The sequence below is a fragment of the Moschus berezovskii genome, chromosome 2 (assembly GCF_049115385.1).
Source record: "Moschus berezovskii isolate FMDL1 chromosome 2, NW_MosBer_1.0, whole genome shotgun sequence".
NCBI classification, from domain to species: domain Eukaryota; kingdom Metazoa; phylum Chordata; class Mammalia; order Artiodactyla; family Moschidae; genus Moschus; species Moschus berezovskii.
Window position 1 is genome coordinate 56,750,406 of NC_142461.1, and position 25,806 is coordinate 56,776,211.

General features: G+C 39.3%; 1 protein-coding gene across 5 annotated transcripts in view; it reads right to left on the reverse strand.

The window, feature by feature from the left end:
* MYO1B (myosin IB) overlaps positions 1–25,806 on the reverse strand; it is a 196,940-nt gene that overhangs the window by 23,611 nt on the left and 147,523 nt on the right. For all 5 annotated transcript variants that reach the window (XM_088828730.1, XM_088828743.1, XM_088828728.1 and 2 more), the window contains 7 exons: positions 16,499–16,603; positions 14,129–14,191; positions 10,653–10,853; positions 9,078–9,304; positions 6,418–6,618; positions 4,090–4,183; positions 3,084–3,233 (listed from right to left, as the gene is read on the reverse strand). In XM_088828730.1, the coding sequence (XP_088684856.1) occupies positions 3,084–3,233; positions 4,090–4,183; positions 6,418–6,618; positions 9,078–9,304; positions 10,653–10,853; positions 14,129–14,191; positions 16,499–16,603 (1,041 nt within the window). The remainder of the gene's footprint in view (positions 1–3,083; positions 3,234–4,089; positions 4,184–6,417; positions 6,619–9,077; positions 9,305–10,652; positions 10,854–14,128; positions 14,192–16,498; positions 16,604–25,806) is intronic.

Below are 25,806 nucleotides of genomic sequence, written 5' to 3' on the forward strand. Positions count from 1 at the left end.
AAACGTTTATCAATCGACTAAACTTTATTTATCGAGCTGGTGCTCTACATCCAGCCCTTGAATAGAACTGTGAAGATGAAGATGTTACCCTGACTGCATCCCTGCACTCAAGGACTCAGAGGGGACACCAGCCAGCAGTGGAAAAGAGAAATAAGAGTCTGTCCCAGAGAAATGCAAGCCCAACAGGCAGGTTCAGATGCAGCAGAGATTATCCAGGTGGGCAAGGTTAAGGAAGACCCAGAGTCTTCCCAAGGGTCAGTGAGACAAGGTCAATGGCTGGAGGCCCTTCTTAATTCCCAGCTGATGTCTTGGAAAGCGGAGGCTGCTGGAACACTAACTCTAGAAAAAGTGAGTGCTGACTGTGTTTAGTGGGGAATATTCACTACAACGTGGGCCCTTGGGATGAAGTTTCACAGTTTTTCAAACAAATTACTGAAGCCAGGCTGTGACTCTGACCCTGGAAATGGCAGACTGCCCAGCTCCCTTTCTCTAAGGAGGGGACAGATGCTCCAAGGGCTCTAGGCTACGATCTGGAAGCTCAGAAGAGATGGAGGGTGATGTTATCAATGTATGAGCAGCAGAACAAAAGACAATGCCAGAGAGAAAGGCAGAGATCCAGACAAAAGGCAATGGAAGCCACAGGATTCCCAGTCCAAGGCTCCCCCCGACCCACCCCCCGTGGAAAGGGTTGAAGGCCTGAGAACTACCCTGAAGCAGCCCCTCTGGACCCAGCAACAAGGTCCCAGGACCTTGTTTCTGGGACCCTGGACAAGTCACTGCCTTTGTTGGCCTCAGTTTCCCCATCAATCAAATGAGGAGCTGGAAAACCTCTAAGAGTCCACACAGAAAGATACTCCATGTCTGTAGGGACCAAACTGTACCTATAATACCTGACCACTGCTTCTCACATCCATTGAGTACATCCATGTTTTCTTTCAAAATTCCTACATGGCTTAAAAATAACTCTCTTTAAAATTTACCTTAAGGAGCCATGAAATATCAAGAATATGGGTTTTAAGGTAATCAGTAACTGAAAATGGACATTCAGAAAATCTTTGAGTTATTTGGTCAAGGGAAAATAACTGGCTTGGATAACTATAGATAACTGATGGAGGTATTACACAGATATTGGAGTTTAAAAAAAATTGTTTTTTTAAACAAATTGAAGGTTTGCAGCAACTCTGTGTTGTCAAATGATGGTTAGCATTTTTAGCAATATTTTTAAATTAAGGTATGTACTTTTAAAGATATAATGACACTGCACACCTAATGGGTTACAGTGTAGCACAAACATAACTTTTATATGCACTGGGAAACAAAAAGATTCGTGTGACTAGCTTTATTGGAACCGTCTAGAAACAAACCCACAAAGTTTCTGAGTTTTGCCCACAGTTAAAATTCTGAAACAGAAATAACATTAGAGCAGTCTAAAGCTTGGGCTATTATTTGTTTTCATTCTAACTCTCAGCATCAAGAATTAATAATACATAGGATGACTTTTTTAAAATCGGGAGATACCGAAGCTTTATGTTATTATTGGTTCCTGTCCTGTTTCTTCTCATCCTTCTGACGACATGTCCCCTTTCAGAAGGTCTTCCTTGACCACCCCATCTAAAGTAATATCTGTCTCACCATTATTCTAGATCTCAGTTCTCTATTTCCTTCCTAGCACTTACTACAATCTGCCATTGTTCTGATTATTTATTTGCTTAAATGCACATTGTCACTCACGAGACATAAACTGTATGAGGTCAGCAACCAGGTTATTTGGTTCACGTTGCTACCCCTTCAGAGTCTGGCAGAGGAGGAATTTAAAAACTATTTGTAGAATTGAAGACAGATGAATTTAGGATGCTTCAAAATTTGTTCTTTTTTTTCCTTAATGATCTCAAAAAAAGAAATAGTAAAAATGGGTTTCTTGAGGATTGGTTATATGTTAGTCCTCCCACTCTAAGGCCAACAGAAAACAGAGCGTTACAAAACTGCCAAAGGGCAAAGTACCACTACTATGTGCAGCCAGGTTGGTGACAACAGCCCTCTGGGCCTTGCAAAACACATGTGAATAAATTTATCATTAATGTGGCTGGCTAGGGTCAGACTTTAAACACTTGTACTGTTGGTTATACTCTTTTAACTCAAGGAAGCAATTTTGAAGATGTTCTTTTCAATGTAATTTCTCTTTACTCATTTAAGTAACATTGATTTCTAAAACTCAGAAATTTACACTAAAATGTATTACATGAGAATAGGCCAGCATAAGTTACGTTCTAATTATACACTCCTTTAAAGTAAAACTACTCTACAGCTGAAAAAGAAGAACACACTTAAGATTTGATTGCAATTTTAATTCACTCTCCAACCCACTCTCTAGAGAAAAAGCAGAGAATGAAAATACACTTGGCAGCAGTGCTCTTATCATTAAAATTCATCCTGTGAGAACACAATGCCAAGTTCAACCTAGCCTAGAGGCAAACCTTCAGGTTTCCCTCAAACCTGTTATGCCGCCAATGAAACATCTATAATTGAGTGAGAAAGAAAATTCCCCAAAGAAATTCCATATCAATTAAATAAACACACTTTATTTTTGAATCTTTTCCCAAAGGGCCTGATATCTGAGGACTAAAGGAAATCCAAACTTTTACCCAAACCCAGAATTCTATTAAAATGTGGCACTAGCTTTCTGGAATTAAAACCATTTTCAGAGCTCGTACAATGAATAGAGGACAGCCAATTATTTGGGAAAACTGACCCTACCCTACTCAAATGGTTAAATAACATTATCTCTTCCAATCTGGAAACCAAATTCAAAATGTAGACCTCCATTACATGTATCTCCATCAGTGGAAAATAGTGGGATGAACTCAACTGGAGCTCTGACTTGTCCTGGACTCAAACCCATCTCAGTCATCTAGTAGCTGTTACTTAGTTTTCTCACCTTTAAAAAAGGGGACCAGAAGAGGACCCATTTCACCAGGTCATTGGGAAGATTAAGTATGTAAACATTTACTTTCATAGTTAAGTACAGAACAAACATTTGCAAAAAAGTACCATGATTACACCTCAAAAACGTCATGAGCTCTTACCGCGTATCTCCTGAACCAGGCAGCAATCACAATTTGGCTTTTTCTCATCAGCAGGAAATGTGTGCGACATTTCCACCCCCGATAAATCTTCTGAATGAGAGTGGCCAGGTCCTCAAGCCGTTGCTTTCTCAGGTCTTCTAATTTGAATAACTAATAAAATAACAGATGGATTTATCAAAAACCCGTGGCATACACAAATGTCATTCTCAAGAAATAAAATGTTATGATGTTGGAGTGAACCTCATTGAGTAGAGTAAAAACTTAATTATAGATAATATGAATTGCAGTCCAGGAAAAAACTATTTGGATGAATTCATGCAAGATACACAATTTAGGGTACAGTGTTTTACAAATGTTTTACAGTGTTTTACAAAGCGTTTATGACAAATCACATAAGGGCTGGACTGAGCTCTAGATGTGCCTTCACACTATCAATAAGGATGAAGTTGTTAACAGAAGGGAGGTGCTTTCAAACGACTGCCGAGGTTTCTCTCAAATGATTTAAATACTTTTGTATTTCACCATATTTCCAATAAACCTCTATGTTCATTATATTTCATGCTAGTCTTTTCAGTTATAAAAAGGCTCAATTGGAATTCTTTAATAAGTAGAATTTTAAGTGTTCTTAGCTTAAATTTTTTTTTTTAATTTGGGTGACTTCATGTACCTCTAAATGGTAGAGTTGTCTTTCCTAAAATTACTGTATAATTCAGACATTACACATACAGACTGAATTAACCTCCAATTTTTATGAATGAGGGAGGTTTTACTGTAATATCAGTTTCTTTATGATTTTTTAAATATTACACCATCTATTAACTCAAAAATTTTGATGTGTCATAAAAATACATGTGTTCTTCCACTACCCCTTATTAAGCCACTCACTTGGACATTTGTAGAAAAACAAAAATGTAACATTCTTGGTGGCATCTTGGGTAACACTATAAAGTTAAACATCCTTAAGAACTTGCTTACATGATTATAACACAAATGCAAAATTACATACTGTTCTTGGGTTTCTAATGAATATCTTCGATCTACCAAAGGAGTATTCTTCCACAGGAATCTCCAATTCATTAAACAAAACTTCCACACCAGCTCTACAAAGGTAAATAAAAGCAACACATTTTCTGAGTTACAAAAATAGGTTATCTTATCTTAAACCATGATATTAGGTTCTCAATAATATTAAAAAAAAAAGTTTCATTTCCAAGTGTAACTGTTCTTTCAGTAAGCATCCTTTTATCAAAGAATTCCCAGATTGAATTCCACAGATTTAACCAAATCCAGGGGTAAATGCTAAAACAGCATTTTGGGTTCAAACTACATATTCTAAGAAAATATGGTATTAAAGCCAATTTCTTGATTTCATTAGCAGAGGTGATCAAATACACTCATAACAATGGATCAGTTCAGTTCAGTCGCTCAGTTGTGTCCGACTCTCCGAGACCCCATGAATCACAGCATGCCAGGCCTCCCTGTCCATCACCAATTCCCGGATCAACCAGGGCCAAAAGAGTATTCAAGAAATTCACATCTAGTTTGAATCCTCTTAGAGAATCCCTGCAAACATTTTTAAGCACTGCTCCTACTACTCAGATTGCAGACAGGGACCAGGAGTGCTAAGCGCCAGGCAATGGAATGCAAAAGAACACAGGCCTTATAGGATGGAAGCAAGGGCCTGGACCTGGCTCTAACCTCTCCATCCTAGACCCAGGATTTAAAGTCAGTCTTTAGCCCTAAACTCGAGAAGGCAATGGCAAGCCACTCCAGTACTCTTGCCTAGAAAATCCCATGGATGGAGGAGCCTGGTAGGCTGCAGTCCGTGGGGTCGCTGGGGGTCGGACACGACTGAGCGACTTCACTTTCACTTTTCACTTTCACACATTGGAGAAGGAAATGGCAACCCACTCCAGTGTTCTTGCTTGGAGAATCCCAGGGACGGGGGAGCCTGGTGGGCTTCCGTCTATGGGGTCACACAGAGTTGGACACGACTGAAGTGACTTAGCAGCAGCAGCAGCCCTAAACTCTGCCCCACCAACTTGTGGACTGGATACCAGGCAGGGAGTGAATACTTGTTCTGTGTATTATAGTAGACAATGACCATAATACCCTGGAAATTAGCAGTGGGAAATGACATAGCACCCAGACCCTAATTACTTGGGCACTGAATTATGCATCAGAGACCACACTGTAAGTCTGGACTTTATCTTCGTGCAATACGAGGTGAGCATGTAGTTCTGCTGATGCTCCTGTGAAAGGTCAGGTGCTCTGACAATGTGGAGGCACAAGCAGCACAGTGAAGGAAAATCCCCGCCACACGGCACCCTGGCGCTGCTGTAGCAGCTGGGAACGCGTCTGTGGCCTGCAAAGAGTAACTTCTGACTCTGGTGAGAGCAGAAGAAAGGACCCTGCACAGACAAGGCCTGGACTCCCTCCTGCAGCAGCCCCCCACCAGCATACAAGCTCTCTCTGCTTGGGTTTGCAGTGGTCCAGTGCTCTGCTGGGACTGGATGGGTGAGTGCAATGTAGGGAGGATGAGCCGAAAAGCCACATGGCCCTGAGTTCTGCCATAATCTCCAATCCAGTTTTACTTGCAATAACACTGACACTGTGAACCCTCCTGGGTTCAGATACAGAACACAAATAGATATAAAGTGAAGTGAAAGTCGCTCAGTCATGTCCGACTCTTTGCGACCCATGGGCTAAACAGTCCATGGAATTCTCCAGGCCAGAATACTGGAGTGGGTAGCTAGCTTTTCCCTTCTCCAGCGGATCTTCCCAACCCAGGGATCGAACCCACGTCTCCCACATTGTAGGCGTATTCTTTACCAGCTGAGCCACAAGGGAAGTCACAAGGGAACAGATATAACTGCTCCTATATCTATTTCTTAATTGGTACAGACTTGGGCAAACAGTGTGACCCCCATTCCCTACTCACTCTCTCTGGGGTTAATTCTCCAGAAAAAAAGAAAAAATGAAAAGCTGAGAGCAGTGATACAAAATGCCTCTAACTCTACCCTGCTATGATTCTATACAAATACACTTACCAATAACAAACTTCCCTCCTGCTAACTAGCCAAAGCATATTTAGAAGTTCTGTTGACATACAAATTCCAATAGGTTTGATAAGCCCTGTTTTAACCTTGAAGACCAAGCGCTCTATAATTAATAAAAATTGGCACAAAATGGTATCCGGACAGAAGACAGTCCAAAACAGAAGTTACATTCAACTTTTCACAGGATTCTGTTTTGCCTGAACAGTACGTGAAGAAAACATGGTATTTGTATGTTTTAAAACTTCATCATTAAATGTGATTAATGAATGTCTTACCTTGCTGGTCCTTTCCAGTGAGGCCATGTTTGTTTACAAAGCATTTTGTATCTTTCTAGGCAAGGTTCATAGGCCTGCCTGAAGGCATAGCCGGCCCTTCTCACACGGACATTCTCCAAAAGACCCAGATACCTGACCTGATGACACACTAGACCCTCGTTGAAGATGTGTGCTGCTTTTTTATCGTTCGGTTTGATACACCTGAAAGATTACACAAATTTTAGGTTTTAAACTCTGTCTCTTACACATTGATCTGTCCATGTTTTACAAAGTATCACATACAGCTATTTCACAGTGACATATTACTTATTATTCTTGGAAACCTCCTCATTTCTTTTGAAATTATTTCAGATCATTTTACAAAAACATTAAGATAACTACACTGCAGACTCAGCGATAAAGAATAAACTCTTACGTACAATAACATGGATAAATATCACTGACATTCTGTTCAATGTAAGGAGTATGATGTATAAGAGTACATATTCTATGATTCCATTTATACTAAGTTCTAGAGAAACTACTCCTAATGAGAACTCAGCAGTGTGTTACCTCTGGGGAGAGAAAGGGGTGAAGACGGACAGGGAAGGGGCACAAGGGAACCTTCTGGGTTGATGGAAACGTTTTATATCTTGGTCAGGATGGGGCTACATGGGCAAAGAAATATGTAAAAATTCAACAGCCTTCCCAGTTAAGCTTCATATATTAGATTGCGTATATTACATACCTCAATGAAACAGTTAAAAACACTGCGGTCTCACTAAATCCCTATTATCTCCCTCCTTTTAAACAGAGCACTTTGCTGCCCAAGGAAAGACTAGACTTCCCAGCTTCCTTTGTAGGTAAGTGTGGCCATGTGAACGAAATTCTAGCCAGAGCAGAAATGATGCCTGCTACTTCTGATGTATCATTAAAAGGAACTTGGTCCTCCCTCTGCTCTTCTGCTAACTGCTGGTCGGCATGCTGACATGACAGAGAGCTATCTCTGACTATATACATAAGAGGAGATATCCTGGAAATGGCAGAGCCTCAACACAGAAACCATTGCTCTATTAACTTTGGAGTCTGTACACTTAGAAGTTACATAAGAAATAAATGTTAATCTTGTTTAGGCCCCTATTATTTCTGGATCTTGCTGGAGCAATCTCTATATCCTAATTAATATACTGTTAAACATTTATGGTTATATCTGCCTCACCATAACTGTCAAATAAAATCCACATGCATATATAATATATGGACAACTAAATCTTACATAGTTTGACCCTGGTGTTTCTATGATTTTCCTTTTTACATTTATAAAAATAATGCCTACTTTTTGGCTTAAGAACAAACAGATCAATGGAACAAACTAGTGAGTTTAGATCTAGATGTATTCAACTGATTTTCAACAAAGGCATCAGGGCAAATGGGTGAAAAATACAGGTAGGTTTGTTTTTCTTTTCAATATACAGGGCCAACACAAGATACCTATCTGGGAAAAATAACCTTAAAATGAATCTGAAGCTGAGTCTAAAAATAAAGATATATATATATACACTTAAAATGATATACTCACAACGTTGGAGTTTATTAATTAAGAATTCTTAGAAACCCATTAAAACCACTGAAAGAGAAGGAGAAAAAAGCAATTTTCTGGGGGTGATGGAACATTCCATGTCTTGATCTGAGTAGTTGTTACCAAAGCATATTCAGTGGTGAAAATACAATGGAGCCTTTCACCTAGGATCTGTACATATCACTCTATACAAATTATACCTCAATTAATAGAATCTTAAGGTTTAAAAAAAAAGTTAACGCAAATGAGAATAACAAGACTGATCGCACAAAGTTTCTTGGTTCATTTTTTTTGAAACTAGGATCCTTACCTAATATATGTTCTAACCCGTTTGCAACCAAACCAGGGGATGCTATTTACATTTGCTATGAACACAAATATTAGGGCAACAAGCCAAACACAAAAATATTTTTCATGCTAACTTCCTCATAACTGAATTTTCAAAGACAACAGGAGAAAGTATGTGTGGGCATGCATGTGCCACATGAAACCTGACCTGCTAGACACACACCCTGTATTACCTAGTTCATCAAATACACACATCGCAAACTCTAATACTAGTCGGCCTTTACTGAATGTTGAAATCTATGATGACTTAGAAGCAAAAAAAGAAACCAAATTTTTTAAAAGCGGATCTTGTCTTGTTTTGAAAAAATTCCAATTGTTTCAGAAATCATTACTTGAGGCACATGCTTCTTCACACAAGACCTGCAACTCAGGTGTCAATGGTCCAAGTCAATATTACAATAATCCAAAATGAATCCAAAACTAGAGTTTATGCAAAAACTTATCAGAAATAAATTTATATTTTCTTATCTTAAAAATAAAAAAAAAAACGTTGAGAACTCCTGTATGCCAACAACCCAATTAAGTATCTATTCCCATCCCCCACCACACTTTTTCTTTCCTTTTTAAAATTCCTTATTTTGGGGGCACTGGAGTATTTTTCAAGCACACCCAAGATACCATATGATTTGACCTGTAAGTACTTTAGTTACCCCTCCGCTTGGGCTACACTCAGATTTAAGCAAATAGGAAAATGATCTTCCTTGTGAATGCCTTCATAGTTGAATGGCCAAAGAATTTTATGTGCCAGAAATACCTAATGTAGTTTGGATTCTTGGTCTGCAGATTTTTCATCAGAGTGGCTACGGATGCTTTGAACTGTGAGCCGGCTGTAGGAGGCCTTTTCAGGTTGATCTTGGCAGGGTTTCCTTCGGGAAACAAAGATTTGATGAGGGCGTGTCCGGCCTTCCACATGGCTTGGGATAGGTCCCGATAGAGAAGGTCATTGTTCTTGTCCACAAATCCTTCCACTTGGTACAGCACCTATGAGCAGCACATGGGACTCAGTAGCTGATACGCTGCCCACCAGAACATCAAACAGCTGTTAAAAATATCCTGAGACTATCTATACCGTAGCTTCTTTTTTCTCCATCAAAAAATCCTCAACACGTTAGTCACACTCTAATACCAAATTAGCCTCCAAGTTTAAATTCCATCTGTCTAAATCACAGAGGAGTTCAAAATAAATTCTATTACCCTTCAGGATTTGCAAGAATAAACTTCAAAAATGTTATCATAACATTTTCAAAGGATTTTAGGGTTTTTTTGGTATTCAATCATATTTCTGAGGTTTTACTTATATTTTTTAGTTTACATGTGCCAATTCGAGTGTGTTTAAAAGGAGACAGGGGAAAACAAAGATAATATTGATATTTTTATAGACATCCTACACTAGCAGGGAAATTGACCAGAAAAGTATTTTTTAATAACATGGGCTAGTGAAAAAAGTACCAAGTTCCAACATTTTGAAATTAAAGGTAATTTAGATACTATAATACTTCATATTTGGGATTCCCTGGTGGCTCAGTGGTAGAGAATCTGCCTGCCAATGCAGGAGACTCTAGTTCGATCCCTGGGTCAGGAAGATCTCCTGGAGAAGGAAATGGCAACCCACTCCAGTATTCTTGCCTGGAAAATTCCATGGACAGAGAAGGCTGGTGGGCTACAATCCATGAGGTCACAAAAGAGTCAGATCATGACTTAGCAACTAAACAACAACAAAACAACTTCATATTTACTGAATACAAAATCAGATTATGTTTCTCCTTTGATGTTTTTGAGCTTATTTATAATTACTGTAGGGACTTCCCTGGCAGTCTAGTGGTTAAGACTCTGCCTCCCAATGCTGGGGGTGTGGGTTAGCTCCCTGGTTAGGGAGCTAAGATCCCATATGCCTTGCCGCCAAAAACCCAAAACATAAAGCAGAAGCAGTACTGTAACAAATTCAATAAAGACTAAAAATGGTCCACATCAAATAAATAAAATTGAAAAAATTAAAACCTTACTGTATGTCTTTAGTGGCTGCTAATTTTTACTGGCAAATCTTTTATGTGTGTCAATAGATCTTTTTTATAGGGTAGCTCTGAGCCTGAAAATAATAAAACTTATTTTTTAATATATACTTGAACTCTTTGATTAGGTCCACTGGCTTTCCTTTCAGATCTCAGTACGGTCCAGATTCTGCGCCCACTGAACATTCATGGATTCTACGCCACCGCAGCAGCTCCATTTATCCTCCAGAGCTGATGCTGGTCAGAATGCCATCTCTGAGGCAAGGTGTCTGCCCTCCAGGGAGTAACTGTGACCTCCCCAGCGCCCCGGGCTCCCACACCTTGCCGGCATAGTGCTGGATCCTGAAGCAGCTGTGAGGAAGGGACGTGTCATTGAGGAACCGGGAGCACTTGCTCATCCTGCTCTCAAAATGCTGGTGGGTGGCGCAGACTTGGTTCAGCTTTTCCAAGAAGGTCTCATCCGTGACCGTGCCCGGCCTAAGGCACTCTTCATCCAGCATGGCCAGGATCCCGTTTGTGTTCTAGGAGAAAGGAAATAAAAAGGTTTCCTTCCTTCCTCACTGTATTGTTTTCATAATTATTCCCAATTATGCTGTTAAACACAATCAACTTAGTCACAAGAAAAATTCGGTTTTGTTACAACAAAAAGTGGAGAATCAAAACAAATAACAAAGGAAAACACAGGAATCAACCCCTTCCAGGGTGTCCCAGGTGTGTTGGAGGAGGGGGCAGCAGTGTCTTTATGAGGTTCCTCCCTCCTCCCCTGTCCATGGTGCCTCCCCCACAGAACAGGAGGTAGGAGTCACCTCAGCCACCTCAGCAGGCTGATGACTGAAACTTATGTAGTTTAGAAAAAGGCAACTTATACCGCAAAGACCAAAAGACAAATCTGAAAGTCAGGAACTAATGTGACACTACTATCTGTATAACATGCGGTCATAAATCACAAAGCACTATCTTCTAAGGCCATTATTTGATTCGTAGCTTGAGAAGGAAATTGGTTTCAGATGTTTCCAAATTGCTCACGTGTTCAAAACAGTTTATTTTCTCTGGGAAAAAAAAGTGATGTGATTGGGATGTTGCTTTTAATGATCAATGCAATCAAGCTATGTTTCAAGAATCATCTGTTTAGAATAAAATTCTCCTTCCATATTAAATTTCGAAATGGATGTTAAACATGAGTTGAGAATGTTTGCTGAGTATTCAGACCCTGTGATCATATTTATCCCAAGAGCTGTCAGCTCAACTAAACCAAATAAAAAATCAGGAAACTTCTACCTTGCTAAATAAAGGCTGTTGTTCCTTCGATTGCCCCTACGGGCCCACACATCCCCATTCCACGGAGAACAATCTGACCATTAGCCCCACCCACTTCCGCTAGGGTGAAGTCTCCTGGCTCTCCTCTTCTCTTTACAAGGCCGTGACATCCTCTGACCAGCACTTAAACATTCCACACACAAAATCTGGGGGAAGTGTGGACTCTCAGGAATCACGTGTGTTCATAACATCCTCAGAATAAACATTCTTGTTAGGTGTTGCTGAAAGGAAACATTTCCCTTATGTATCCAGGCTCCCACGCGGACATGAGTTTCTTTAATCACATATGCAAGGGGATTTGGGGCTGAGATAATTTAGCTATATTAGGTGTATTACCACTGTTCCTTCCCCCCCCTCCCTTCTTTAAGGGAAATAATTAAGTGCAATGTTATATTTATGAAGAAAAAAGTGTTAGTCACAACTTCTGAAAGTTAAAATTCCCTCAGCAAATTAACTTCGGTCACAAAACTTACCAGAAAAACCTTTCAGAAAATTGATTGATTTTCTAAATTTTAGACTACAGTTTTAAATTGCTTAGGCGGAATATTAGTGTTCACAATCCAAAACTGTCCAAATTTTTCAAAACAATGCTTATATTTTAATTGAAAAATAATAATGGCTCAGAATTTATTTTTTTAAATTCAATAGTCAAAGGTGCAGCTTTCAAGAATATTGTGAATACTGAAGGAAAAGATATTGGCGAACTATATAATATTCAAAAACATCTTGTTAAAGATGAATAGCAAACGACTTGCTGGACATTTAGAGCCTGTGATTTTATTGCTGAAACAGCACTCATGTACGATGACGGCTAAGTTTACACATTGCTTCAAATTACTTTGTTATTGAGGTCAGGATCCTAAGCTTTTACACACAAATGAGTCTTCCCACAATCAATTCATTCATAATAAACTACAGAATATGATGCAAACACAAAAATCTTAAGATTTGGAAAGGTTACTAAAAATGATGCAGTGTCTTTTCACACCTTAAGCCTTTCACATGCATAATTTGTCACCTGAAAAATCCCACGGCCCAGCCACCTGTGAAGTCACACACTATCTGTCACATCCTTAAGCAAGGCCATGATCCATACCAGCCACCCCTGGGATCCTATGTAATTCAGCTCCCGAGATGGTACCTTTATCTTCCTTTACTTTAACTTGAACTGCATGGGGTTTTGTTGCTGTTTTTGTAAACATTTTTCCAGTTTTACTGAGATATAACTGACATAATACTGTGAAAGTTTAAGATGTACAACATGTTCATTGATCCACAACCATATTGCTAGTTACCGCCATCACATAATTACCGTTTCTTTTTTTGTGGTGAGAACATTTAAGACCTACTTCCCTAACCACAAGTATATATAATACAGTGTTGTTAACTCTATCACCATGCTGTACATCAGAGTCCAGAACTCATTCATCTTACAACCAGAAGTCTGTACACTTTGGCCTATATCTCCCTATTTCCCCCAAATGTTAGCCCTTGGCAATCACTATTCATTTTATTCTGTTTCTGAGGTGTTTTTTTTTTAAACTGAGATTCTACATACAAGTGACATCATACAGTATTTGTCTTTCTCTGACTTCTTTCACTTAACATAGTGCCCTCAAAGTCCATCCTTATTGTCACAAATGGCAGGATTTCCTTCTTTCTCAAGACTGAACAATATTCCACTGTACATGTACACCACATCTTCTTTACCCATTCATCTGTGGACGGACCCATAGGTGGTTTCCCGAATCTTGGCCATTGTGAACAAAGCTGCAGTGAATGCGGGAGTGAAGATACTTCTTTGAGATCCTGATTCTGTTTCTTTTGGATATATATATCCAGAAGTGAGATTGCCGGGTCACATAATAGTGCTATTTTTAATTTTTTGAGGAACCACTATACTGTTTTCTTATCTTTTTTTTCCTCTCTCTACAGAGTTTTCTATAGCGGTTGCATCAACTTACATTCCCACCATCAGTACACAAGGGTTACTATTTCACCACATCCTCACCAACAATTATCTTTTTGATAATAACCACTGAACAGTATGTTAAGAGGTCACTAGAATTGTAGGAATGGCATATTTTGATTTGGCAAACATCTTTTTTATTGAGTTTCCTATGATCAGGGCTCTTATTTCCAGGAGCTGTGGATTGGACCTGGGCTCCCAGCACATAAGATAGAATGGTGTGCCTAAGGGCACAGCATCTGAGAGTCAAGAATGGGCTCTGTGATACGGCAATAGGACGAGCATGGGGAAATACTGGCTAAGAATCAAAATGTCTAGCTGTCTATGTATGTGTTTAAAAACTGTGTGTAATTTCTTAAGCTTGTGATAAAGTCTCCACAGAACTCTGTATTTCTCTAACATGTTCAACTACTGGAAATACTAAAGCTTAACACTGAAGGCAGTGAGATCATTTATAACTAGTGAATTATACTACCAAGAACTTGTTAGAAAACTGTACTTAATACTCACATTTTCTATTAGGTCACAAATGATAGCATTATTAAAGTACTCAATGTGAGTCCATTCTATGTCCTGAAAAAGAAAAAACAGAACATAATGAGATCCCATATAATGATGCTACAACACTACTATCTATAGTACGAGACTTTGCCCATCTTACTATCTTCCACTTCCTCTCTGAAAATTTCCTTTATAAAAGTCAGTGTGGCAAATGTCATCTTCTGGTTCCCAAAACTCTGGTAATGCAGCAGTCTAGCACAGACACAATTCGATTGAAATAAATGCCCTTGACTTGGGCTGAGACGGCCTCCCTTTCCAGACTCCCATCTGTGGCAATTTCCCATGCACTTTGCTGGCTCTGGGTCATTTACTCACCAGGCCCTCGGGTCAATATTACTTTGTATATATTTACAATGTTTATAAGGAAATAAGTCAGAACTTGAACCCAAGAATCTAAGGCCTAGATTTTTCTGTTCGTAATTTGTAATCACAAGGAAGAAATTCATTTTAGAGTCAACCCCATGTTTAGGGCCATTAACTATTTCAAATGTAAAAATAGAACAGTGCTAAGAAAAGTATTTTCAACAGAAGGAAAAAATAAAAACCTAGGCACTGGTTCTAACACTAGCTACAAAGCCAAAGCTGGGAGGCCAAATGTAAACATTCTGTATCTGCTTACACTCTGTCCATAAGTGTAAACATTTATTTTTCCTCTAAGGGGAAGAGAGCTAATTCATACTGTAAGCTAAGGATCTTCCTATATACTCTTAGAACTGGTTCAGACAATCTGTACAAACTGTTTTAAGTTACAGATCAAAGTTTGGGTATTCGCTTTAGGATGAGAAGACAGGAAGAGAATGAATCTGGCTTTTAGGATGTTTATGTTAAAAAAGGTGTCATTCAAGTACAAAATGTTTCTAAAGCACGATAATAATTCCAAATGGTAAATGAAATATTTATGATTTAGTTTTTCAATAGATGAGTTATTTTACTAAGTCACTGGGGATAATATTCACATTAGAAAAATCTATACTGAGAGGCCATAAAAAGAGGATTCTGTGTCTTTAATGACTTAAAATGACACTATAGAAAAATGAAGAAAAACAGGTAATATTACCAAAATATTAAAGCAATAAATGAAAGGGAAACAAAATATAATGCAATACAGATACAATAAAATTTCTCCTTTTGTCTAAAATAAATACATTTATACATAGAAAAATGTTGGCTATTTAAAAAAAAATCAAAGGGTGAAAAACAAGTATGTGTTTTAAAATTAAGGATGAATGTACTCTGTAAATATTACTTGATTATTTTCCAACTACATCTAAATGAGCTAATACATCCACAAGAGTGGCATTAATACCTGCTTTTTATTAAAAATTTAGAAAATCAATGCTTTTAAAAAGTGAACAAAGTCTTAAATATTTTCAAATTGATATACAAGACTTTTTTGGTGTACTGTTCTCTTAAGTTTGGGCAAATGCGTAGTGTCAGGTAACCACCACCACCACAACCAGCCTCCAAAATTCCCCCGAGCTGCCCCTCTGTAGTCACACACATGTCCCCTGGCCACGACTGATCATTATGTCTATCACTGGTGCCTCAACAGCTATGACTTTTCTAGAATGACATACAAATCGGCTCAGACATATGTAGCGTTTGAATCTGGCATTTTTCATTTAGCAAAATGCATCTGAGACTCCTTCATGCTGTTGTGTGTATCAATTGTTTGTTCCTTCTCATTATTGAGTACTAGGGCCTTGTACAGATGTACCAGGGTTTCTCTGTTCAGTCATCTCAGACTAGTTTCTTGCTGCTGCTGCTGCTGCTAAGTCACTTCAGTCGTGTCTGACTCTGTGTGACCCCATAGACGGAAGCCCACCAGGCTCCCCCGTCCCTGGGATTCTCCAGGCAAGAACACTGGAGTGGGTTGCCATTTCCTTCTCCAATGTGTGGAAGTGGAAAGTGAAAAGTGAAAGTGAAGTCGCTCAGTCGTGTCCGACCCTTAGCGACCCCACGGACTGCAGCCTACCAGGCTCCTCCATCCATGGGATTTTCTAGGCAATAGTACTGGAGTGGCTTGCCATTGCCTTCTCCGGACTAGTTTCTTAACAGGGTACTATTTTGTTTCACTGCACTGGAATCCCGTGAGACTCAAGTCCGTCAACTGATGACCACTGAGCACCCACTATATGCTGAGCGCTGTCCTGCACCCACAGCAAAGAAGTTCCCAGTCAGCTTACATGTCGTAACAAACAGGCTTTAAAAAGGTACCGGATACATCTGACTGTAAGGTCATGTCTGAATAGCCTTCTGAAACCAGAATTAGTATTATGAGTTAAAAAAGGAATACTTAAAAACTTTTTTCAACATTACCTCCCGTATATACTCCTCTTGCTCTTCTTTAAGAGTCAGCTCAATGAAGATTTGTTGCAGCTTTTCATTACAATAATTGATAATGAACTGCTCAAAGCTGTTGTCCTATGTGGAGAAAAATGAAGACAGCCTTATAAGGCATGCCAGCAGCGCTCCCATGACAATGCAACCCTAACATCTCGCTCCACGAGAAACGTCACACACTGTCTTGTGGACCTAACAGCGGCCCAGCACACAGCTCCTGGACAGAGGCTGGCACACTGCAGGCACGTGAGGAACGATCCACGAGTCACGTGAACGAATGAAGGATACACAAGTTATGCAGTTTTTAGAGAATGAAGAATTTTAGTTGACAAATAAGCAGCCCACACGTGGTAAAAATAAAAAGTAAATATATTCCCCCCAGAAGATCAGCAAAGAAACAGTGAGATTCTTCATCTCGATCACCCAAGTTCTCAGTCTTCCATTCTCAAGTGAAACTCTGGAGCTCAAGAAATTCTTTCTTTCTGAAAAAGCTCTTACTCCCCAACCCAGGGTCATATTCTGACTCTTACATACCAGCACTTGTGAAAAATCATGTTACGTATATATAACCATGTACATGTGTATTCACACCTTTTGATTAGTTTTATATTAATCGGTTTCACTGGATTTTACATTTCAAAAGGGTTGACTATACATCTCCTGCTCACCAATGGAAGCCCATGCCTGCAGCAACTTGCACCTGAACAAGCACTCATCGTGTACTGGATGAGTGAATGAATCGTGGCGGGCTCACAAAATACAGACTTAAGGGGATCGGTACATCAAAATCATCTCCTAGCTAGAAACAATCTCCTCTCAGAAGGGTCACACATGTATCACTTTTATGATTCTCAGCAGTTTCTTCTTCACAGCAGTTATTGCCTAGAAACATACATTCTCACACCATTACTGAACAATCTGCAGGTCTTAATGTATTGCTGTACATATAGAGGGCACAAAATGCATGTCTGTTGGATGAAAATACTTCACCAAGAACCACACCATTCAGAAAGAAGCATCTCTGGCACATAAAACTTGTGATTTTCACCTCTATCCCTCTCTCTGCACAGAGAGGCAGTGAGAGTGAGAGATGGTGACCACACTACTGACTCTTCTCCCACTGGGGTGGACAGTCCTGGCCTTGAGGCTAAGAGGGGCCACCTGTAACGGCAGAACTGAAGCTCGCCACTCTCTGTGAACATTGAGCAGCTGCCTTCAATTCTCTCCATAAATAATGAAATCAAAAGTCATAGTTTTTTGAAAGCTGATCTTTCAAAATCAAATTTAGTTCAACCAGGACAAATTGTAAAACCACACCTAGGAGGGAGCACCTAACCACATACTGTCCTAGACGTTGGCTAAGGATTTCTAATCAGTAGTAAACTAATTAATCCAGGGAAATTTTAAACTCTAAACCATAAACTACACATAAAATATATTATCACTGATTAATCGTTTAGTGTTAAATGTTGAAGATAAAAGTTGTAGTTTTTTTTTTTTTTTTTAAATCTTGAAGGTTCTTACTTAAAAGGCACACAATTATCACCAGAATATTTAATAAATATAGTCCTGGACATGAAGGGCATTCCCCAGCACTCATTTTCATATAAGTTTTAAAAACCACGTGCTCCAATTCTCAGAGCTTAATCAATTTGACTAGCAGCTGATGTTGGTCTGACATATCAATAATCAGTATAAGGTCATTTATGAGAAAGCTTGGCTTTCCTAGTTTGGTAAAATATATCTGTATTACAGTGCTACTACCCCAAATTAACACTTGTACATAAAATTAAAATTTCAGTGATTTATAGGAGCAGATCTTTGTTTTTGTTTGTTTTAATTCACGGAGTAAATCCTTTCTGTTATTAACAGGTTTGTATCCATGGAGCTATTTAAACAAAATTATGCCTAATTTTCAAATGGTTACTAATGAGAATAAGGGAGGGGAGAACAACTGGTGTCCTTGACACAGTATGTGGCTGTGAGCAGCTGGAGGTATGCTTCCAGAACAGGACTATGAAATACACACAAGCGAATTAGGAACCAAGGCAAAGCTTCACAATCACAATACAACCTAAGGCGTAAATCTGAGCTGAAGTAAATTTCCCCTCAATTTTTATAAGTTCTTGTATGAACTTTTTTGTAAGTTCTTCTATAATACACTTCATATCCACACATAGTTAATCAACGGCCATTTACAGGAAAAACTTCACACAGTTGGAAAAGCTATTAACACAGGCGCATGCAACAGACCAGCACTGCACACAGTTCATACTTACTGCATTCTGGTGCACAAAGGGACAGATTACACAAAATGCAGTCAGTTCTCAATTTGCAATGAACTTCTAAAAGTAAACACTGATGGATAGTTATTTATTGGTGCGTATGACAGATTTTATCATCCAGGCTATATTTCTGATTGGCACAAAACTTGAGATCAAAACATGTGTCCCATCAACTCAAAAGACAGGATCACAATACCTACCCTACATGCGGTATTTGAATTGGAGTTTTGCTAGGTGAGAGCTACTCAGGATAAAAACCGTTTGCCTGAAATAATATATCATATATCCTGCTTGAAGTCCTAAGGCTTCAGAATGTAGTACTTCTAATGCTAAATTATCAGCAAAAATAAAATGTGTTTGACATAATCACTCAAAGACTTGGGGACACAGTTGGCAAGTCACCAAAACAGTGAAGAGGTTCATCGAGATCCAGGGCACCCCTCCCCTTTCCCACCACAGCGACCCATTCCTGGGGTGCACGTGCTGTGTCCCCTTCAAATAAAAACAAGAGGGATAGGAGAGTGTTCTGGAAACAGCCTAAGAACAAAAACTTGACTCTGGCCTCAGCCTGCTACTTACAGAACAAAACCCCAAATCAATAGCATAGTCAATAAGGCAGAAGCCAGCTTACTTCCTACAGAAACACCTCACGTTTGTTGCAAACCAACCTCACAGACCCCAAACATGCCATGAACTGTCAAAGAGTGATTCATTACTGCTGAAAATGAAGGCAATCATATTTCCTGTGATTAATGTTTAAGTTGTTGACAGTGTCCCAAATTTGGGGGAAATGAGACTTCACAAATCATTATATGTAAGATGCAAAAATTTACAATTTGCAGAAAATTAAAGAACATTCTGGTACTAGTTCATACAGGTGCAACTTGCACACACTCAATTTCTTCATTTATATAAGCATTAAATATCACCAGGTTCTTCTGCTCCCCTTTATAAAAAAGCTAAACTGGGTCAAGGAACCATCACATAAATATGCAGGCGCCAAAGCAGCTTGGAATTTGGATGTTTTTTGGCTTGTTGAGAACTGTGGGTGGCCAGCAATCCCTGAGCCGGGTTCTCTCTTGTACACGAGAGTCCTGTGAATCAAAGTCTCCAAAGGAGGAAGTAGGCAGGACCATGTTCTCATGAATGACTCACCTCCTCTCCTTCCAGTTTTCTATCCATGCTCCACGCATGGAATTTTTCTCCATTGTCTAAAGCACATTCATCCCTAAAGACTGAAGGATAAAACTAAAATTCTTGGCACAAGAACAGACTGAATTTTCCATTAGACAATCCCCTTAAATGAAGCTCAGAACCACCCTTACCCTTGTTGGACTGCTCTAGAAAACACAAGTAAGCAGCAAAGTGTCTGGGTTCTATACCGTTCTACACTGTTTACAAAGTGTAGACTGGGGTAGTAAAGCACTCATTGGATTTAGAGATATTAAATACACCAACATTTTAAAATCTAGGCCTTCTATTAAGAATTCTAGAGTTTGAGTCCAGCCTTTCAACATCAAAAAAACAAAAATTCATACTCCCAAAATTCATAGCCAGTTTATACTAATGTCAACCATGAGCTTTCCACTTGTAGTGATTTTGAAAGATGAATAAAAAATATTGGCCTGTTATCATATGTGTATATTCTCAGCAATAAAGAAGGCTAATGATGTCTTATACTCTTTAAGACAGATATTTAAATCTTATACTCTTTATAAATAATAAACATTGAAAGGAAGATGTAAAATAAACGAGGTAGCTCCTTCAACTCCATTATTAGGATGGTGGGTGGGAAGGAGTCTGCAGATAAACTAACCCGCCTGCCAATGCAGGAGACACAAGAGATGTGGGTTCGATCCCTGAGTCAGGAAGGTCCTCTGGAGGAGGGCATGGTAACCCACTCCAATATTCTTGCCTGGAGAATTCCACAGACAAAGGAGCCTAGGGGGGCTACAGTTCAGAGGGTTGCAAAGAGTAGGACACGACTGAAGCAACTTAGCATGTAGACAAGGTATGAAACAGGGGGGCAGTTCAAACTCAAAGGTCATAACTTACTTCAGCAAAAAGCACTATTAATTACATATTTAATCGATATTTCCCATAGCTCAACACTTTCACTGAGGTCAAAGTTTAGATGCAACAGGTTGGGTGGGGGGGTTCCATATTTTACATACAATGGAGTCTTTTGCATAACATGAAATAGTACATTTACCTAAAAGTTCTAAAACTTTGTAACAACACTGTTTTAGGAATTGGGCTGTATTATTGCTTTAAACTGTGCTGTTGGTCTTAGCAAAGGTTTACTCAGTGGAAAACCCATGGGCAGTCCCCATTTATAATGCTCTTCCTACAGAAAAATATAATGCACTGAACAGTATTTTTTTTTTTTTAATGGTCAAGAATTAGATTTTAATAAGTGAATCTATACACTCAGAGTAGAAGCACTGAACGATCCCCTCCCCTCTGAGATAAACAACAGAGACATGAACTGACCAGAAGAGGTCAAGAAAACACAAAGACTTTAAACATAATTGCCAAACACACACGAAGTCTAATATATAAAAACAGCGATTCATGAGCTATCCCTTTGGAAGGCTTTTAAATCTAGTGTACAAAATATCTTTCCTTCACACTGCCTGCTGGAAGCTAGCACACCTGGCAGGGAGACTGCATGAACTGGTTGGCTCGGTGTGCTCTCTCCCTCGTTCACCAGCTGAGGGCTGCAAATTACCAAGCAACTTTGCACAGGTATGGCTTGGATGCTGTTAATTTCAAAATCAGCCAACAGGTAAATAAGGCCTGCTGCTGCTGCTGCTGCTAAGTCACGTCAGTCGTGTCCGACTCTGTGTGACCCCATAGACGGAAGCCCACCAGGCTCCCCCGTCCCTGGGATTCTCCAGGCAAGAACACTGGAGTGGGTTGCCATTTCCTTCTCCAACAGTATATTTTTAAAAATTACAATGTCAAGAAGTGGGCCCCAGATCAAGAGCCACTTTTTTCCCCCCAGAAAGTTAACTTTGTAAAAAAAACAATCCTCAGAGTAAGAGAGAAACATTTAACATTAAAGATTCTCCTTTTCAAAAGACACTCACAAAACTGACTGGCTGAAGCTATAGTTGGTGATGGATAGGGAGGCCTGGCATGCTGCCATTCATGGGGTTGCGGAGAGTCGGACACAACTGAGCGACTGAACTGAACTGAACTGAACTGAAGCTATAGAAAACCTCTCTTTAAATATGTAACATTTTTCTTTTCAGTACCTACTCAAATATGGTCAATATTAGAAAAACAGCATTCCAGCTCTCTTAAATACTTTTTAAATATGCTTTGACTTAAAAAGTTATAGCAACAACACTGACAAACAAGCATATACATGTTATGAACTATATTAATTCTCACCATTTTCGTTCTAAAATCTACTTTCAATCATCTCCTTCCTCTTCAACTGTAAGTTCTCCAGCAGTATAAAAGACAAAATTAAATACAAAAAGCTGGAACAAAAGATGTTCCCTGCAACTAAAATCAATCTTCTTTTAAAAAACATTTTAGAAAACAAATCCTATAATCATTAGATGAACTTACCAGTTGGTCTCACACTGACATTTCCCCAAGTATTAGTTAGATTCTTTAATTTGAAACAGTCATGGCACCTCGCCTATCACAGCCTTACTATATATGGCCACTTTCAATGAGGTTCTGAGAGCAGGATGAATAAGAATGCCGGATTGCAAATAACAGTATTTGGCCTATGCAAAACTAGCTCAGCCACATAAGAGGTAAAATATTCAGTCACTACTGTCCTGCTTTGGTCTATAGACACTAACAAGAGTTCCCCAGTAAACCACCTGTCCATTCTGTTAGGTATGTACTCAGAAAAGAGTTGAATCAATTTAGATTGCCCAGCATTGTTCTCAATTCAGTTTCACTTTTTTTTAAAGAATAACATTTGCTACTTTATGGAGATGCTATAAATATTCCCCAGAAATCTAAGGGCATGTTTTCAGTTATAAGAATATCCAAGCTTAATTATGAAGATTTGGAGTGTTTGGATTATAATTCTCTTCCTTTGCAAAACTGAATACGTTCTACCAGGATGTATAGCTAGATTTTTCTCCTCAATGAACTTTAATTCATTTCACCTTATTTTGGGTATCAATGTTCCACTAATCTGTTTTCCAAACTGACATCAGATCACGTGTGGCCAGCAAGGCAGAGCCATTCACCCAGCTGAGACTGGAATGTTTTGCAGTCAAACGCATGTGTCATCATCCCATGGTTTAAGGCATCAGTTTCCCTCTTCCGTTTAGAGACAGACCAAAGTAAATGAAAGGTTTCCACCAGCTCAGCTGAAAAACATTCTCATGGGAAGTGTCAGTAGGGTCAAGAGGCAGAATTAGAAACATTTAAAAAAATTCCTTTTAGTCCTGTACAATTTTTAAAGTGATGCCCAGGGCTTTCCAAAAGGCAGGACCTTAATTCCTGCAGCCATTTTTCACTGAAGAAAAAAGAAAGAATTTTCTCTATATTCTATGAGTTTATTTTCACTTGAGTGTACAGTATCACTGAAATTTTCATTCTTGCACTGATGTGGATTCTGAATACCTCCTCTTAGGTCATCCTCTGAGCCCTTGCACATGAGCTTATGGTACTTTTATGTCCTCAATTATCTGGGTTCCTAGTGTTCAACCTGATGAGCTCTGACATTTTCCACACGTTCCAGTTTTGCTAAGAATCCGGGAAAATGTATAATAGGATCTGGGGTATTTGCGTAAATACATTAAAAGCAAAAAAAAAAAAAAACTTTCTAATTCTGAATCAAAAAGCAGGTAAACGTATCTCAAAAAGAGCCCAACCAAATCCCTCCTCTGCCTTTGCCCCAAATAAGTTAATTTATAAAAGAAATAATGCATAAATAGATTATTAAAAATCAAGATGCTTGAAAGATTAACTGAGAAGGTTTAGACAGGAAAATGGAGAGAACAATTAACTATAATGAAAAACAAATCTTAATTCTCTCAAGAAGTGGGGGGGGGACCCCATTTACTGATTTACGGCATGGAGAAGGAAAATTAACTTCTAAAGATTTTATGGCCATCATAACATTTGCTGTAGACACACGACTGGTTGGATCTGTTTAAAAACAGTAAAAGTATAACCGGTTTGGTTTTAGGAACATTATATACACACAGGGTTTAGGTTAAGATGAACTGCGGGTGAGGCAGGGCATCTAGTGCAGAGGTCAAATGGCAAGGACACCATACATGCTTGGAATTTACAGTTCACACTGAAGATTCCTGTGTATAAAAGCAACCTTGGTGGCACAATGGAATTGCCTGGGAGATTGAAAACACTGCTGCTTGGACCCCACACCCCAGAAGTTCTGCTCTACTGGTCTGGGATGCAGCCCAGACAGTTGAATTTTCCAAAGTTCCCCAGGTGAGTCCAACGTGTAGCTAAATTTGAGAACTATTGAACTGGAGTCATGATAGAACATTGGGTTGGCCTTGGCTTCATCTTCCAGTAAGCTCTAATTAGCTGTGAGAACTTCAGAACTTTCTTCTGAAGAAAGGAAGACCATTTAGAAACATAATGCAGGCATTTTCAGAAAGTCCATAACTATAACAATGCTGAGATAAATGGTGATAAAACTTGCAGAAGGAAAGCATGTTTGGAAAGGTAGGCTTGTAGAAAAACCTGAATTAACCATAAATGAAAACTATTCCTGGACTGCTAAAGGGTGTTCCACTCAGTGCTAAGTTACAGAAAGTTTCCACTTGGAACATCTAAATTCTGTTATGATTAGGTCTGCTTGTTTGTTGTTCGTTGGTTTAGTCACTAAATTGTGTCAGACTCTTTGTGTCCACAAGGATTATAGCCCACCAGGCTCCTCTGTCCATGTAATTTTCCAGGCAAGAATACTGGAGTGGGTTGCCATTTCCTTTTGCAGAGGATCTTCCCAACCCAGGGATCGAACCTGTGTCTCCTGCATTGGTAGGCAGATTCTTTACCACTGTGCCACCAGGAAAGCTGAATTAGGTCTATAATAAACACTTTAAAGAAGAAATCTAATTTCCTGATTAGAGCTTCCTACCAGAGAGAGGATGTGTCCTCAGCCAGCAACAGACTCCATCTTAGGACCAAGACCATAAGCTCCATGCAGGCAAGGAACATCTTCACCTTGCTTACCACCAGCATTCTGCTCATTGGAGGTACTGAATAAACCTTGGGGAAATGACTCGCTCACTTACACATGATCAAACTGCTCATGAGGTTTAACTCAGGGGGGCAGGGCGTGGCAGGTCTCTTTTCCCACGGCTAATTAGAGCTTACTGGAAGATGAAGCCAACCCAATGTTCTATCATGACTTCACTATCCTATTTAAAAAAGGTTCCATGTACTGTGACATGACACTAAATGCTCACCCATTGACAAGGATCAACGAATTTTTTCTGCCAAAGCAAAAATAAAATTAATTTAAGAAATATCAATGAATATTTTTTTCCTAACTTCCTAGTGAGATCTCCACTTTTGCCCTGTGCATGAAACCATCTAAATGAAATAAGCAATGTGCTGGGTAAGAAACCTCTTTCCCTGCCAATGGTAAAGAATGACTTGAGATTTAGTGCCCATCAAGTGACAGTAACCTGAGGTTTTGCTGGAAAGAAACTAATTTTAGCACCATGACTTCTGAGTCTACTCAGGCAATCCTCCTCATGCACAAATCCCAAATTATTCCTCTTAGCAATGGACCGGGAGCTCTCCTTTTGAGTCTGCTAAAGGGACACCAATATGAGCAGACACTGTGCTGAAGGGCAATCTTCGAGGGCAGCAGAAGCACAAAGGTCCCCTGCATTCTTCTACCAGTGCACAGATGAACCCTGGGAAGGCGCCCCACAAGGCCCAGGAGCTTAGAATGACGACAAAGGTGCAGAAATAGGGAGCATTCGGAGACTTAAAGCATTTGGGTTTTTTCTTTGTCTCCAGATACTGGGAACCATG